Below are 17,045 nucleotides of genomic sequence, written 5' to 3' on the forward strand. Positions count from 1 at the left end.
GTGTAGACTATTTTACTTATCCAAATGCCATGAAAATTTTATGGTAGTCTACTTAGAGTAGTACTATGCTACTGTAATTTTCTTAGATTTTTATAAGCACCAAAAATATAGGTTGCTGTTGTAGCCCTAGTTTAAAATGAAATAAAATAATCCTCTTAAATGCAAGTTAGTTAATAATGTTCGCTTTGGTGTATCTTTGAAGCAATTAATAAGATGTGTTGACTTAACATATTAGTAGTAGAAGAGAATGCAGTAGATGACATGTGCTTGTAGTATATTTTCTTGGATGATGTTGACTACCTTGCATTCAAACATATTCATTGTATTCATCTCATCCGATGCACCCATTGCATAAGCACTTACACACATTGCATCATACAGGATCGCAAACCGAGAACCCAGTCATCATACCCGAGGAGCTCGAGGAGCAGTTCGAGGTGCAACCGCAAGAAGTGCCAGAAGCCGACGAGGAGGACGTTGAGGAACTTTCGGAGTGCCCCGATCACCGTCCGAGCTCCTTCGAGAGAGGCAAGCCCCGGAGCATTTTCTCCCGGTTTGCAATTATTAATTAAATGCTTTACTTTAATTGATGCATTACGTTCAGGAGTTGTTTGCAACCGTTGTTGCATTATACCTTGTTTACCTTTGTTATACTATATCCTTGTTACCCTGGTATCCACAGTCGAGTCAATGCTTAGCTGGCTTAGACCGGTAGAAGTCGGGTGATTTCCTGTCACCTACGAGCTATAGGTGGTTACCTGGATCTGCTTGGATGACTATGAAGTCATGGTATAACTAAGTGTTAAATGAAGTTGAGACCGGACGGAGACTTGCAGAGTTTTGGACTGTAGTGTTTTCGTCTGTGTCGATTAAGGACCGACCGTTGTTGGGCCTCGAGTCATGTTGAACGCATGCCTTACATTTAGCTGGCCGGATAAAGTACCTTCCGATCGCGAAGCTGGGAGATTTTTCGGGCCGAGTAGATTGCCCATAATGCACTATGCCAGAGCAGGTGTGGTAGGACACGGGGGCAGGATGATAAGACCAAAGTGCAGTCGGTCGGCCCCTGGGTACATGTGGTTCCTGGCAAACTCGAGATACCTGGAAAGTTGACTCAGTGATCAATATCTCACTTTAGCGGGTGAGTGAGGTTTGTGTAAGGAATAAATCACTAGCTGGTTAGGAATCGATTCGAATCGCCATCGCTCCTAGATAGTGAGCACTTGACTTGAGTGACTTCATCGTAGTAAATGTTTATGGAACACTTGGATAGTTATAATGAATATGACAGTATGGAAGTTGTTTAATGATCATTGGTTATCATTATCTGCTTAATCACATGTTTACTCTAGTATAGGTGCAAATCTAGTCGACAGGTTAATAACAATGAACTTGACAATAATGCTTTAAAAAGGGTCTTGAAATGCTAAAATGCTTTTTTTTTGCAAATGAGTCAGCTACCCTACTATAAGCCCTTCATAATCCTTGGTGTCACTTATTTTCGGTTATGTCGGGTAAGTCTAGCTGAGTACCTTCTCGTACTCAGGGTTTTATTCCCACTTGTTGTAGATGGGCAGATGTATTACGGCTACTGTATCAATTGCCTTTATCCTGCGATGGGTGATGCTTAGGACCATGGGCATGGTCATTCCTTATGTCTCGTCTGATGCTTTTGTTGGAGATGATCATTCGCTGGCACTATATTTAAACTCTGCGTGAGTGTGTGTGTGGTTTGAACAAATGACTTCCGCTACTTTTATTTGAACTGGTTTTGTAATAACTATGTTGAAACTCTGATGTATCTGAGATTGCGAACTTTTATGTAATATGTGATGGTGACCGCTAAACTTATTACGATCTTGGCTGGAATGGAAGTTGGTTTGAAATCCTTCGTGATTTCACGGACTACCGGATTATACGGGCTTAAGTTTGCTAAACCGTCTGCTCTGGCGGATGATTTTCTTGCTTAATTTCGTATAATTGGTCGGTTCTAAAACAGAAGGTCGACACCACACTATTTACCAAGATGCTTGATGGAGAAATCTTCATTTGTCAAGTATATGTTGATAATATCATATTTGGATCATCAAATGAAGATTATTGCAAAGAATTTGGTGAATTGATGTCGAATGAGTTTGAGATGTCAATGATTGGAGAGCTTACATTCTTTCTTGTTTTCCAAGTCAAGCAAATGAGAGAAGGGATTTTCATCTCTCAAAAGAAATATACCAATAATCTTCTCAAGAGGTTCAAAATGGATGAATGTAAGCCAATCAAGACACCAATGCCATCCAATGGACATCTTGACCTAGATGAGGGAGGTAAAACGGTTGATCATACTCGCTACCGCTCTATGATTGGTAGCTTGTTATATTTGATCGCATCTAGGTCCGACATCATGTTTAGTGTGTGTATGTGTGCTAGATTTCAAGCTAATCCTAAGTAAGCTCATTTAGTTGCCGTTAAAAGAATCCTTAGGTACCTTAAACACACACCAAGCATTGGTCTTTGGTATCCCAAAGGAGCTAGATTTCAACTAGTTGGCTATTCCGAATCGGATTATGCCGGTTACAAAATTGATAGAAAAAGCACATCTAAAGAGTGCCATTTGCTAGGTAGATCACTAGTGTCTTGGTTCTCCAAGAAGCAAAATAATATGGCTTTGTCCACCGCCAAAGCGGAATACATTGTCGCGGGTGCTTGTTGTGCACAAATACTTTACATGAAGCAAACTTTGCTAGACTATGGTATAGTTCTAGAAAAGATACCTCTTTTGTGTGACAATGAGAGTGCGGTAAAGCTTGCTAACATTCTGGTTCAACACTCTCGCACCAAGCACATATATATCCACCATCACTTTCTTAGAGATTATGTTGCTAAAAATGATATATCACTAGAAGATGTAAGGACCGAGGATCAATTGGTGGATATCTTCACTAAACCGCTAGATGAGGTTACTTTTTGTTGGTTGAGGAATGAGATCAATATGCTTGATTTTAGTAACTTCACTAGAAAATGAGCTTGTGTTGTCCCTTGCATTGCATTGTAACATACAACATGTTTAATTTTTGGTAATGCATTTAGGGCTTGTCTAACATGGTTAAGATAACCGCCAAAAAGCGAGTGAAGAAGCTTAACCTTGGATCAAACTTGACAAGCAACTAGAATTACTTTCAAGTATCGCATTGCATATACATGTGTGTTGCTTTGTCGTTTCCTTTCGATTACCCTTTTATTGCCTATTTTCTTAAAAAGGATTATAGCCTAAGGCAAAATATTTTGAAAATTTTGAGGGTTTGAGAGAGGTCACTCACATCAGTCCCAAATGGTGTTTATTTGGGTCTTATTGAAGTTGGGACTTGATTGCGAATAGGTAGCGCGAAAGGCACATTGAAGATTTGCCGAGAAATGGTGACCGGATGCTGCACCGGACTCTGGATTCTAGTGTCTGGTCAGTTCACAGGAGGTGAATAGAAGTGCACAGGAGTAACTGGATGTTGAAACAGTGCTAGTCCTACGTTCGATCAGATGATGTCCCTGTGTCTGATCAAACGAAGAATATGAACTCAGGATCGACCGGACTTTGGCTAGGATCGGTCGTGACTTGAGGGGTTTTGGACCTCTCTGTTGTCGACCGGACTCCGGGTGGTAGCGACCGGTCATTGCCATCGGAGCATCCGGTCAGTGAAAATCATGTGGATCCGGAACTCCTTTCCATTTCCTTTTCTTATCCAACACGGGGGGCCACCATATATACATCTCGTACACCGTGCCACTCCGCTTTTATTCTAACCGATTCGCCGACTTCACCGTCGTAGCCATCCACGCCCGCACCGTGCACCCATGCCCTAGCAGCACCTCCGCCACCTCGCCTGCTCCACGCTCCTATGCCCACACCACAGCAGCGCCACCGCGCCCGCGTCGACCTCGTACGTCCCATGCTGCAATGCCCACGCCAGTGCTACCACCTGAGGCTCCATTGCCATGCCTACATCTCCATAGCCTCACCAGCACCCTAGTCGCCTACCCATGCCCTGCCATCGTGAATCCACGCTAGTGCCCTAGTCTGCCTTTGCCACCATGTCTTCTCAGCCGCCGCATCGCCAACCCTAACCCTAGCTTTTGTCGATCCCGGTGGTGCCCCATGGTCTATTCCTCTGCTGATTGGTCGTCGATTCACCGGTTCATTAGGTAGCAAGCCATCGCCTCTAATTTCGTATCTACTGCTTACTTCTTAGGGTTTCGCATCTCTAGATATATATTGTGATTATTTATATATTATATCTACTACATCATGCAGCGAGTTGGTGTTGTTGAGGTTGTTTTGGCAGTGGTCAGTTAACTTGGGGCCAAGCCTGTGGCTATAGATCGAGGACAAGCCTCGCGAGTGTTAGTTGGCAGTTGATTCTTGTCCATGGCAGTAGTTCTCTTCAGCTTCAGCAATGGCATGAGTCAAGAATGCCGGAGGTGGTCCCGGTGATGAGGATCCAAGGCCTCCGCCTCGACTGACTGCTCAAGAGAAGGGGAAGGCAAAAAAGACCACAACAAAGAAGCGAAAGCTCATTGATGTGGAGGTTAAGTGAGCAGCAGTAGTGGCAGCCGCCGCTGAGTGAGCAAAGAGAGGTGGAGCTCGGAGTAGTGTCCGTATTGCAGATCAGCTATCACTAGTTCAAAGGGCCGCCGTCGAGAGGGTTGAGAGTCTTCATGGTAGTCCAGCTAGAACTATCATGCTTGGAGGACAGTGTGTCGGTATAGAGGAGAGTTAGCCTCAGGGGGAGACTATTGAGCAGCAGACACAGCCTGCAGAGTAGTTAGAGGATACTCAGCAGGTAGAGCAGGCAGAGCAGGTAGCGCAACCACAGCTTCGATGCTCTGGTCAAACACATACTCAGGTGTCATCGAGGCCTGAGACATAGAGGAGGGGCTCTCGTCTACCTCTTAGACCATAGGGTCCGCCTCCGGTGACTCACCTTGACCTGAGGGCAACCACAGCCAAGTAGGTGTAGCAGCTCCATTTCGTGTAGTTTGAGGACTGGTTTCCACCGAGGTGGGATGAGAGTGCTTCAGAGCACTTCTATACACCACTGCAGGAGGACTTCTATAATGCTTATCTGAACAGTGGAGTTGCATTCAGATCTTAGAGAGTTTGCTCTATTGAGTCACTTGTTGTAGCTGCAGGTGAGCAGATTTGTCCCTATCTATCATATCTGCTAGGGTTGATAGACCTTGGACAGACTGGCCGCTATGTTCCATCATGGGTCCGTGAGTTCTACTCTTCACTTTGGATTGACCCAAGGCACAGATTCATACACTTTGCATTCAAAGGCCATGACTATAGGCTCTAGAGCTCGAGGGTCAGAGAGATTCTTAGGATTCCAGAGTCACTCATTCACCTTCACGAGGTTTGCTATGGTCAGACAGAGCCTCCTAGATGCCCTCACGGCAAACTTGTGCCACCCACAGATCTGATCTGACCATGCTTCACAGAGCCATTTGGTGAGGGGTCGAGCAGGAGACCATGAGACCTTACTCCTACAACTCAGCTTCTTGATGCTATTATGAGGAGGACTCTGCTCCCAAGGATGGGTTACCATGAGGGTTTGACTCACATTCAGTTGTGGTTAGTGAATTCTCTGGTGCAACAGACCTATATTTGATATTTGGGATATCATACTATCAGAGATGGAGGACACTCTTGCAAAGGGGTTCAGAGGTCATTGATAGTTGCCTTATGCTCACTGTATCACCTTCTTGATTCGAAAGGTAGTTACACAGAAGTCCCCAGAGACGATGGCTGAGTACACAGGTGCTACTACTAAGTTGCCTCCATATAACATAACTCAGATGCTCCGCCACAGTAGTATGAGGACACCTCGCTAGCTGAGCTATCGCCTAGAGGTCCTAGAGATAGTAGCCCAGCAGGATGAGATCATCAGGGGCATTGCAGCGATAGAGGAGGAGCAGCTAGATGCTCAACAGGAGGGTGTCATCAAGAGTGACCCTAATGATAGTTCTGATGATGATTATCAACCTATTTTGTAGATGCCTCCTCGACCACATGACAGAGAGGCTAGTGGCTCCAGCTCTGCTCCACAGCCACCATAGACAGATCTAGCTCTTCTAGCAGTACTTAAGCGGATGAGGCAGGACCAGGCATGCTAGGCACAGGAGACAACAGCTACACTTGCACAGGTTCAGGCTCGATAGGACGAGTTCTAGAGGCAGCAGCAGGCCATGCAGTAGTAGTAGCTCATGATCCAATATCAGTTACTTGGGTTCATGCGTTTTCTCTACTATCAGGGCCGCTCCTCTATAGACTACACCTCAGATAGGCCAGCCTGCCACCACTTCAGTGACTCCAGCTATACAGCCCAGTGGGCTTCAGAGTCAGGGACAGCCAACTACTCAGTTTGCTTCACCTATAGAGCAGGTGTCCCCTTGGTATGCTTCACTAGTGACAGCCCAGGTTCCTCACTTCACTCCCATTGTTACGGGCTTCACTCCGCCTCAGAGCTCCTTAGTGCTAGTGACTGACACCCCAGTATCTAGGAGTCTCGGTGCAACTTTCAATGAGCTTATAGGGCACTCTACACCGCTAAAGTTGTGAGTCCCTGTACCTACCACAGTTGCTCCAGTTACTAGGACTATAGAGACATTTCCATCATCTATTGCATCATCAGAGCCACCTTCTACAGTGATACTTCTAGAGTCATAGGCCGCGCTAGTTCCTGAGCAGATCTAGACCGCTTCACCTTCACTTCCAGTGATAGAGGGTTAGACTGCTTAGAGCTCAGGGTCAGAGGATGATGCTACACAGTTTTAGATCTCTCACCGTGCCTCAGTGCCTGACTCATCTGCTCCTGCCCCACCGTCCAACCCTTAGGTTTTGGTGCTTGACACCAAAGGAGGAGAGGGGTCGAGTATGTTAGATCTAGGGGGAGCGTTACATCTAGGGGGAGCATATGGTGTATTTCTTTTGGCTCTTTATGTGTGATACATTATGCATTCACGTTTACTTTCATGCATTGAACTACATACGTGTGATTGTGATACTTCTATGATATGTGTGCTCTCTACTTTGAGTTATATATATGTCATGTCACTTCATTATGCTTATTTGCTTTGCTTCCATGTTTTACTCTGATTCAAATGAGCTTTATTTCTTGTACTCATGCTTATTTCATATCTATTGAGTACACCATGTTGGCTTGGGTCATATAAGCATGTCTTACTTCTTTGCTCTTATTGTCAAAAGTTTATATGAACCAAGAATGTTGAAAACCTCATCTCTTTTACATACTTGAGGTTGTATTGTCATCAATCACCAAAAAGGGAGAGATTAAAAGCATCAAGGCCCCTAGTTGGGTTTTGGTGATTAATAACAATACGAGATTACTATGACTAATGTTTGTTTTGCATAGGCAATTAAGTTAGGTCATGGTAATGACAATTGATTGGGCAATCATGGTGTCATGCCCCTGACGATGGAAATCATTTCGGTTTTCGAAGGATGGACGATAAGGTTAAGGATGGACTAATTCTAAGTGTCGTTTGGTGTTGAAGAGACACTTAGAGTAATTTAGGACTTTGTTTTTCCTTTGGTCATACTATTAAGGGGGGTATGGACTAGTAGCTTGACCTAGGTGAGTCTAGTGGGTTAGGTGTAGTGCACACTTGTCAAATCTAGAACTAGGTAGCTCCGGAGTAGCCCTAAGATCAATTGGAGCAAACTTCATTCACATATGATTTCGAGTTGGAAGTGAATGGAGGATCAAATGACTGACCTGACGCTGGTCTGGTTGTGACCGGACGCTGAAGGGTGAGTCCGGTTAGTTCATTTGATTAACTAGAGAAGTTTGGTTGCGACCGGACGCTGAGTGAAAAGTGACCGAACGCTGGGTGCCTGTGTCCGATCAACTCCAGAGAGGTTCCAGAGAGGGAGATTCCTGATCGGATGCATCCGGTCAGTGCTGACCAGATACTGGTCAAGATTCGGTAACTGACCAGACGTTGAACAGCAAAGTGACCGGACTTTGGGTGCTAGCGTTCGGTCAACATCAGTGATGACCGGACGCATGTTAGAGTCCGGTCAGAACTTAACGGCTCTTTCTCACACGGTGGCGGGGATAACTGACCGAAGCGTCCAGTCACCCTGACCGGAGCGTCCGGTCACCCCGTAGAATGATGACTCAACGTCCAAACGTTATGTTTTGAATGAGGGGGTATAAATACTTACTCTACTCGTCCAAAGGAGGTCTCTTGCTCATTTGTTCAGCTGAGAAACACCCTTGAGAGTGCTAAGGAGAGCAAGAGCCTAGTGAGATGATTGAGATTTGAGAATTCAAGATTAAGACTTCATTAGTGCAAGGAGAGTAGCAAGTGTGTATCCACCCTTCTCATTAGGCTTGTTGTGGTTAAGTGAGAGTTTGTGCTTGTTACTCTTGGTGATCGCCATCACCTAGATGGCTCGGTGGTGATCAGGACTTTGATGATCATCTGGTAGAGCTTGTGGATGACCCAACTCAAGTTGTGAGCAGTTGTGGGTGATTCACCGCGATGGAGTGTCGAACAATCAGCTCGTAGAGAGCACTTGATCCTTGTGCGGATCAAGGGGGAGCTACACCCTTGCGCGGGTGCTCCAACGAGGACCAGTGGGGAGTGGCGACTCTCCGATACCTCGGCAAACCGTCGCCACGTTTCTTTCGCCCTCTTTACTTTAAGCATTTACATTTGAGCAATTCATTGCTTGTCTTTACATTTCTAGAATTGTCATGCTAGAGTAGGATTGGAAATTAGGGTGCAAAACTTTTATACGGTAGAACAATAGAAACACATTCTAGGCACAGGGGGTGAAGTGGGCTAAGTGTAGGTGTCGGGTTCATAAACCCAGGGTCCCTCGCGGACCGGCTTTCCAACAAAGGCTTGGCCCAAGCAGACAACGCGCAACTCATGGGCCGCCCAAGTACCTGAACGACAGGCCTACCATCATCCTGTACCCGTCAACGTGGGCAACAAGGATTAGAAGCAAACGTACTCTCTCCCTCTCACTTGTAAGGCCACCCCCTTCATCTATAAAAGGGGATGCACTCTCTCTCAATATTGAAGTAGATCCAAGTCATTCCAGATTCATTAGACCGACCAAGTTCACTAGCACATAACAACACAACCACCAGGTTCAAACCACGAGCACATGCTCGAACACTTAGCTCACATCGGAGCTCTTGTCACTCTTGGCCCTTCCGACCGGAGTCCGACCAGACCTCTTGTACCCCCACCTTTCTCCTTCTCGTTTGTAACCCCACTGCAAACTTCGAGCACCTGGGCTCAGGAATAAAGTCACCGACCGACTCAAACTGGACGTAAGGCATGTTGCCTAAACCAGTATAAACCCTGTGTCATTGAGTGGTAGGCTACCTCCGATCATAACGTACGATAAAACTATAAATATTTACTTGTGGGTCACTTTCTGCATTGACAGTAGGGTTTAATTATTGTAAAGAATTTTAGAATTAGTCCAATTCACCCCCTCTTGAGCATCTTGATCCTTTCAGCGGCATCGCCGCCGTCTGGACGTCGAGGAAGTGCGTGACCTTCGCGTCGCGGAGGGCAGACAGAACTTGTGCTTTCCATAGAGGAAAGTTGTTCTTGCCTAGCTTCTCTGTGACCGGGCATCCGATCAGAGAGTAGGATGCAGGTGGCACGAAGGAGGAAGCCATCAAAAAACTTGTGAACTAACCTAACTCTGATTACCATGTGAAAATGGTTGTAACATGATCCTTCTCAAGGTCATGGCTCCAGTGTTAAATAGAGTCGGGGAACGCCCCGGCGTGGCTTACATCTTGTACAACAAAGTTGATCTACATGATTCCTATCTCATATAGCTTACAACACCAAGTATACAACAAACTAAGAGATAAAACATGGAGCCGCAACTAACTTCACCGAGAGAGCAACAAACTATTATCCATCCACGTCACACCAGAACAGCAATCACCAAGGATCAGATATTTCAACACTCTCTTCGCGCCTGTATTGAATTGGGGCTATAAGGAATCTTCATGACAAATCTTAGCCTAAACATATCTACTAGACCTCACTTGTGTTTCTTGCGCAAGGACGAAAAAGGTTCACACTAACACGAAGCCCTTAAAGCCATTACACTAAATACTACTAGAAAATAAGCTCTATGGCTAAGCACGCTCTAGCATGTAATATTACTCGTCACACATCTAGAAAATACCACAGTGCCTATTAACGTTTGTATGTTTGGGTAGATTTATTAAATATATATATATATATATATATATATATATATATATATATATATATATATATATATATATATATATATACGTTTCGTGACAACACCTTGTATCAGGCATCATCATAAATATTTGTTCTAGGGTTGCTTGAATTGAGTGGGCGTGGTGCATCCATGGCTTTGACGGGGCCCGTGAGTGAACGCGGTGGCGTGGTACGGTGGTGATGTCAGAGGCCACTGCTGCGCTGCGCTGCAGCAGCCGAGGGTTTCGCCTTTTGCTTGCTCCCGTGGTTTTGCTGCCCGTATCGCGGTGCGCGCTTGCGGCCGCCGTGGTCAGTGGCATTCAACAATCAACAACAGGAGGAGCAGGGCGGTGGACTGGTCGAGCCAACACGGCAGCAACATGAGGGAGACGGGAGACTAGCCGCGCGGCACGGCAGGGGAGGCGAGGGGGCGCGTACTCCTACCATAAGGTGCACTTGTACCGGGCATACCAGGCTGCTCGTATCGGTGTCGTCGGGTCCTCGCGTGCACTGCAGGATACGAGTACGTACGCAGCAGCAGGCCAGGCAGGACTCGCGGTAGAGGCGTAGAGCGACCGGAGTGAAGTGAAGGGAAATTCCCTGCTGCCCAGACAGAGAGAGACAGTGCGGACGTTGTGGTGTTCGACTTCCTTCCAACATGCTCTCAGTCTCCCTTTCCCACACGGCCACGCATGCCGCTTGCCGTTTGCCGCCGCGCGCCGGAGCCGAGTCATTTTTCTTTTTTTGATAACCTCCCACGGCCAGTCGGCCACCATGCATGTCATGTCACCCTCCTCTCTCTTGTGCGCATGACATTGACACGGCCATCTCCACGGAGCAGCAGGCCGGCTGGGGCCGAGTCCGCCGAGACCATGGTCATAGCCAACGTGTGAACTCTCAAAGGAAAAAGAATGGGGAAAAAAACAGAGGAACTTTCAAAACGAAATGCCCGCATCATATCATAGGGTGTAAAGAGGGCAACCGAGCCTTCCCTTCCAGCATGTCTGTGTGTGCAACTAAAGAAGAGGAATTTTGAGACCGAGCACGGTTTGTTCGCTGGTGTGCGAACCACCGGACGCGAGTTCCATCCCTGGGATCGACTCCGTTTCTCACCGGGACAGGTCCCAAAATAATTCTAGTTGCCTCGTTCGGATGTGCCACAAATGTCATGGCCCCGTTCGGCTAGAGGTTTTTGGCTGCTGGCTGAAACTAAAATAGTGACCACCAGTAGCCAAATGGAGCTGGTTCAGCCCTCATTGCAGCAGCTCCATTTGAATTCAAAATATGGTGCCAATCAAATTGAATTCAAACACCAGCACCAAACACCATCCATGGACAACCCTTACATCAATCACATGTTCATACAACAGTTCAATACAACAATTCATTACAACACGACTCCAATACAAATAGATTAAAGTCCCAACTCTACAAATATTTTCCAGTCCTTATATCATTCAAATGGCATCGTTGGGCACTTTTACAAAAGTTGTCGCCCCCCAAGGAGGCATATAAACTGGAAGAAGTTTCCCATGTACAGGCTTCTTCTACACAGTTGCCCAGTCCACAGTTCATTAGCGGTCCTCACCAATTAGCTCCACATTACAACATTTTGTAAATCTAAATGGTTGCCTATGAGGAACAATTATACAAAACTTATATCCACATCAAGGCACATATCAATAGCAAGAAGTACAAACCGATCATAGTCATCTTCTTGCAGCCATCCTCTGCTCCCCGTGCACCATGTCGACACATTCTTCACCTGCATGTGTACACATCCTCATTAACCCCAAAGTAGGCAGCCAACAGAAATTTGCATGACTACGCTGATTTCTACCAATACCATAAATGTTTCACTTACGTTGTCTTCCCAAGGAGTCCAAGTCCATATGTAATTCAGTCGTGGACTTGTTCCATATCATTAGGGTCACATAACGCCATAGCTGCGACTTGACTCAAAGGCCCAAGGTCTGGTGCCTGCCTATACCCTGGTTGGTGCCGTCCCTCCACCTCATGCACGTAGTTGTGCAGTGCACAAAGAGCAATAATTATTGTGTTTGTTTGGTCCCCGGATAGTGAGGTACACCTTTCAACATCTGTCACTTAGCTTTCGCTGCCCCAAATGTCCTTTCTATGACATTACGCAACTTGGAATGGTGCCGGTTGAACACCTCCTACGCGTCACAAGGCCAACTAGTCTGGAACTCCTTCACCCATTACCTCTTATTTGGATACGGCGTCAGAAATCTGGGGCGAAGTGCGTAACTGGAGTCCACCAAGTAATAGCGGCCTACATACATACATAGCAAGACATCAGTTCAAATACAATTAGCTCTAGCATGAAACCTTTGTATCATTACATCAACCAATCGGACTAAGTTAAACTAACCAGATGGTGGACGTGGGAAAGAAGCATCGTCATCTGCCTTCTTTTTCACCCGCATGTCATGTGCTGAACCCTCTGTCCCCGTGCCAATATACGTGAACCTCATGTCGAAGTCACAAACTGCAACCATATTTTAGGTTGTCTTCTCTTTCTTATTAATATGGTTATCACGGACTCCTTGATCAACTATCACATCTATGTGAGTTCCATCCATGGCGCCTATGCAGCCATAAAATATGGTGTGTACTCCAACAACTCTACCGGCAGTACTGAATAACTGGTGTCCCTAGGTCTAAGCACGTCATCTGCAAATCTAGTCATGGCTGCTAGAACATGGGCAAATATCTTGCTACATGTCCCCAACCCTCTCCTAAATCTCTCATGCATTTGCCTTTGACATTGATTTGTCCCACATGCCCATAGAAACATGGCTAAAGCTTCAATAGATTCAATTTCCCTACTGCCTTTTAGCCCATAGCAGTCACGTAGTATGTTATGCAACCTAATCAAATTTTTAGGCCGCATCCGGTAGCTTTCAAAGCACCTACTATCATCTGACAATAGCTTATCTACCCACTGTCTTCCGGTGAGCTCAGGCACACGGATAACATCGTTACCTTGTGGCGGTACCTGCAGCATGTACACAATTGGATAGTCTCCCGCCATAGCTGCAGTAACCATCTCGTTGAAACTGTTTTCACTTGAATTTTGACTGTCCTCGTCGCTGTTGTCCATGTTCCAGCAGGCTGCATGGAAAAAAATATAAACCAACGTTGGTAACTAAATTTGAACATTACATTAAGCATAACTTGTGAATATAATTTGCATACACACCTTCAGACTCGCCGGCAACTGATGACCCCTTGAAGCAGTATAGCATTAATAGAGTCTTGTCTTGTTACAGTCCCACAGGTACATGCAACAAAAGTACGCCGTTATGATTTGTTCAAATACAAAACAATTATAGCATCGGTTTAAAATGAAATATCTGTTAGCTTCAAAAACCAAGAAATGTCAGTTAGCTCAAACAAATGCATCGCATCACACAACTTATTACGAGTTCGGGATAAAAAATACGACACATGGTTTTGCCAACGGGTCCCATTATAAGACAGAAACCTCAATAAAACTAGGACAACAGTTAATGTAAAGGATACAAGACGACGCTCAAATGTCATTGTTGGTTCACACCAAACTCAACATCCAAGCGGCTGAACTACTTGTTGTTCCTGTTCATATGATATGTCAGCCAAGCCATACGTTCTTCAGTTGTCACCAGATTCTTAAACACCCGTCGGGTCACTGAGTCCTTGAACAACACCGTTGCTAAGAAGAACATGTCTGAAGTGGATGGCACACCATCTTCTCATAGAAGTTGCATAGCTTCGTCAACCTCGGCATGTTCACGGGTCCATTCTCTATCCCGTGATGTGCTCTTTACAACAATGCTCTCAGACAACCGAGCCATGTACTCCCCCACGCTATGAGTCTTCTTCTTCTTTGGGTTGTTGACAACATTGTCCATGGTGCCCCTCTTCGAACTAGAATGGTAGCTGGATGGCCCACCGGAGTCTAGTGGACGCAAAGCAGTAAGAGGCGTTGACTCACGAATACCATCAGCGGACATGAAACAACCCGTGTTCCGGTTGCGGTCCCCAAATAGTGCCTCAAGCTGGTCTAGGAAGCGAGGTTGCCTGCCATGTCGTGCCTCTAACAGACCATCTTCCTGCAAAAAAGCACAGTACCAAATGTTAAACATTGTAACCAATGTAATCGGAACTGTTAACAAGATAACATACCGATGTCACGAGCTGGGAACCTGCTTGAGTTTCCCAGTACTCAGGATCAGCGGCAATGTTGCCCGTACGTGGGTCCCTCCCAAGCCTAGTAGCTGATAGCTCATCTTTCCATGTTAGGTAAGCTTTTTTGAGGGAACCTAGTTTGTTGCACTGTTTCTTATCATAATGCGGGAAGCAGGTGTAAATGTTGTTCCAGCCAGTGGTGGCTAGACCCTGCTGATTGAAGTTGAACTTTTCTTTCTCTTGAAGATAAAGGTCCAGCAGCAGCTTGGTGTCATCGTCGCTCCAACTTGCACGCTTTGGTTGCATCTGTTGGAACGTGGAACGACTAATGTCGTTTGTGGCTGGACATAGTAATGGTACCGCAAAAAACCCAAAGGCAAGCACGAGTGAACTAAAACATGATGCAATGGGCACAATTGTGTACTTGCCTTGATTTTTCCCTGTCCGCGCTTGGCACGCAAGTTGTACCAAGTGGCTTCTGGCAGGGAGCAGGAAGCTGTTGACGACGGTGACAGTATATAGACTTGAAAGATCACACCTACATGATAAACATGCGAATCCATCAGAGCTATATGTATACCAAAGTAATCCCCCCTCAATGTCTTCTGCATGTCCAAATTTGGAATAGAAACTGTATGTATACTGTACTAACAACAGATTATAAGAGTAATAAAAAAAGTAACCTATTTACTGAAATTAAAATGCAATTCAACAACACCAATGAACTAGTGTATCTGTATCTAAGAATTTTCACACGGACTAGCATGACACAACTCCAATGAAGACTGCGATGCTCAAAATAAACTGATGTCATGACTGTATTTGTATAGAAAGAACACCGTGACAAATATGCATACCCATACATCGAGCATTAATTAATATATCCAAATTTTAAGAGATGGGAAGAATTTGGCGTGATAAAATATAGTGACATCACAAATAGCATCAAATCATCCTAAAAATTAATAATGTGACAAACATTAAGAAATGTAAAACGACCCGAGGAAGACCATGTGATTCATTCATTGATGCATCATTCATAAGCTGTAAGCTGGCCTGGCAGAGTTATAGGCATACAACCCATCCAACATTGGACTACATGAGAAACCAGGGGATCCAAGTCTACATGAAAACCAAAAAAATGCAGTTTATGCTAACCCTGTCGATGTTTTACCACCGATAGCCTGCCACGGGGGTACCCGGGACAGTTGTTTGGGCTTCCGCGAATAGCGGAATTCGGCGGTTACGCAAAGAGACTCACGATTTATACTGGTTCAGGCCCTCGACTTGGTCGAGTAATAACCTTACGTCCAGTTTTGGCGTTAGCCTGTTTGCGTTGTATTGCTTTGAGTATCGGGTATGCGTTCTCCTCTTACAATGGGTACCCTCACCAGCCCTTTATAGTCCAGGCGCTGAGAGGCGTTGTTTGTGTCCTATTCGGATACAAGGTCAGAGTCCTAAGCTACGCTTCGGGCGTCTTTCCTTGTATAGTTTGCGTTGGAGTTTCGGTTTTGCACGTTGCTTTGCTCCGCGTTCTTCTTGGCGATTGGGCTGTAGGCCTTGTTACCAAGGTCTACCTCCCTGCAGTATGGTCCATGGGGGGCCCGTAGGGTTCCCCATCGACAAGCCCCTGAGCATTTCATGATTGAGCTTCAAGGGCCGAGTTGTTGTAGTCTTGATTCGGGTCCTTCTTGAAGTGAAATCTTGAGATGGTCTTCTTTGATTCTTCTTTTGGCTGATGTGCACTTTTGCTTGATGTCCTCCGGGTTCTTTTTCCTTTGAGTGCAACGAGTGCAATTTTGCAAAAATTGCACTCATTGAGTGTAGCCCCTGCGCCTTCTGTTTTTTAGTACAAAAAGCTAGAGGGTCAACAAATTTGAAAATATGTTTTTCTGTGGTAGATACTTGCAGCCCCCGAGCCTTCTCCGGGTTCTTTTCTGTTGAAAAGAAGCCGGAAGAAGGGTCTCGATTTGTACTCCTTTGATCTTTGTCTTTTGCTGGTCACGGATGGGTCTTGTATAGCCATGAGTGAGTGTCTTCTTTTACTTTTTGTCAGGAATCTTGCTTTTGGGTACTATTTGCCTTTTTTGCTTTGCTCTTTTGTTCTTTTCCTCTTTCTTTCTTGTGATCTTTAGCCTTGTTTATCTCTGGTTTGCTATAAATACCTTCTTTGTTGGTTGTGGTTCTTCCTTGAGTAGGAAATTTCTTCTTCAATTCTTTCTTCATTCGTAGATATGCTAGTGTGTGAGGTTGAGCAGCCCCCGGGCTTATGCTTGCTTGGTAATGAACATGCTGCTCTATCTGTTCTTCTGCGTCCGGGCTGCCGCTGCTGCCGCCACTGGGTTCCTTGTTGCAATATTTAAGAATCTTGTCTCTATCTTATGTCTGAGTTTATCCGGTCCTGTTTGGCCGTCTGTAACCTTTGTATTTGTCTTCGATCAATGAGATGTATAATTTTTCTCTGTCTGAGTTCTTTTTTGACTGTAATCCTTTGACATTGTAATTTTGTATGTGATCCTTCATACGTCTCTGAGTTGTTTGTTCGGTTACTTATTGTTGTTGTCATTCTG

General features: G+C 45.4%; 1 protein-coding gene across 1 annotated transcript; it reads right to left on the reverse strand.

The window, feature by feature from the left end:
* Window positions 1-11,858: 11,858 nt before the first annotated feature.
* LOC136456654 (uncharacterized) lies at window positions 11,859-14,781 on the reverse strand. The gene is made up of 7 exons (XM_066456579.1): window positions 14,473-14,781; window positions 14,067-14,399; window positions 13,508-13,535; window positions 13,291-13,419; window positions 12,677-12,793; window positions 12,508-12,577; window positions 11,859-11,916 (listed from the first exon to the last, which is right to left on the reverse strand). Exons 1-7 carry the CDS (start codon window positions 14,779-14,781, stop codon window positions 11,859-11,861), a joined length of 1,044 nt encoding a protein of 347 aa, XP_066312676.1.
* Between the last annotated feature and the right edge of the window lie 2,264 nt (window positions 14,782-17,045).

Source organism: Miscanthus floridulus, chromosome 1 (assembly GCF_019320115.1).
Source record: "Miscanthus floridulus cultivar M001 chromosome 1, ASM1932011v1, whole genome shotgun sequence".
NCBI classification, from domain to species: Eukaryota; Viridiplantae; Streptophyta; class Magnoliopsida; order Poales; family Poaceae; genus Miscanthus; species Miscanthus floridulus.

Coding starts and splice junctions, on each gene's coding strand:
- LOC136456654 (XM_066456579.1), bottom strand. CDS start 14,781: ATGCAACCAAAGCGTGCAAGTTGGAGCGACGATGACACCAAGCTGCTG. Junction 14,400..14,472: donor GTTCCCAGCTCGTGACATCG/GTATGTTATCTT, acceptor GCTTTTTTGCAG/GAAGATGGTCTGTTAGAGGC. Junction 12,578..12,676: donor TTTCCCACGTCCACCATCTG/GTTAGTTTAACT, acceptor GTATGTATGTAG/GCCGCTATTACTTGGTGGAC.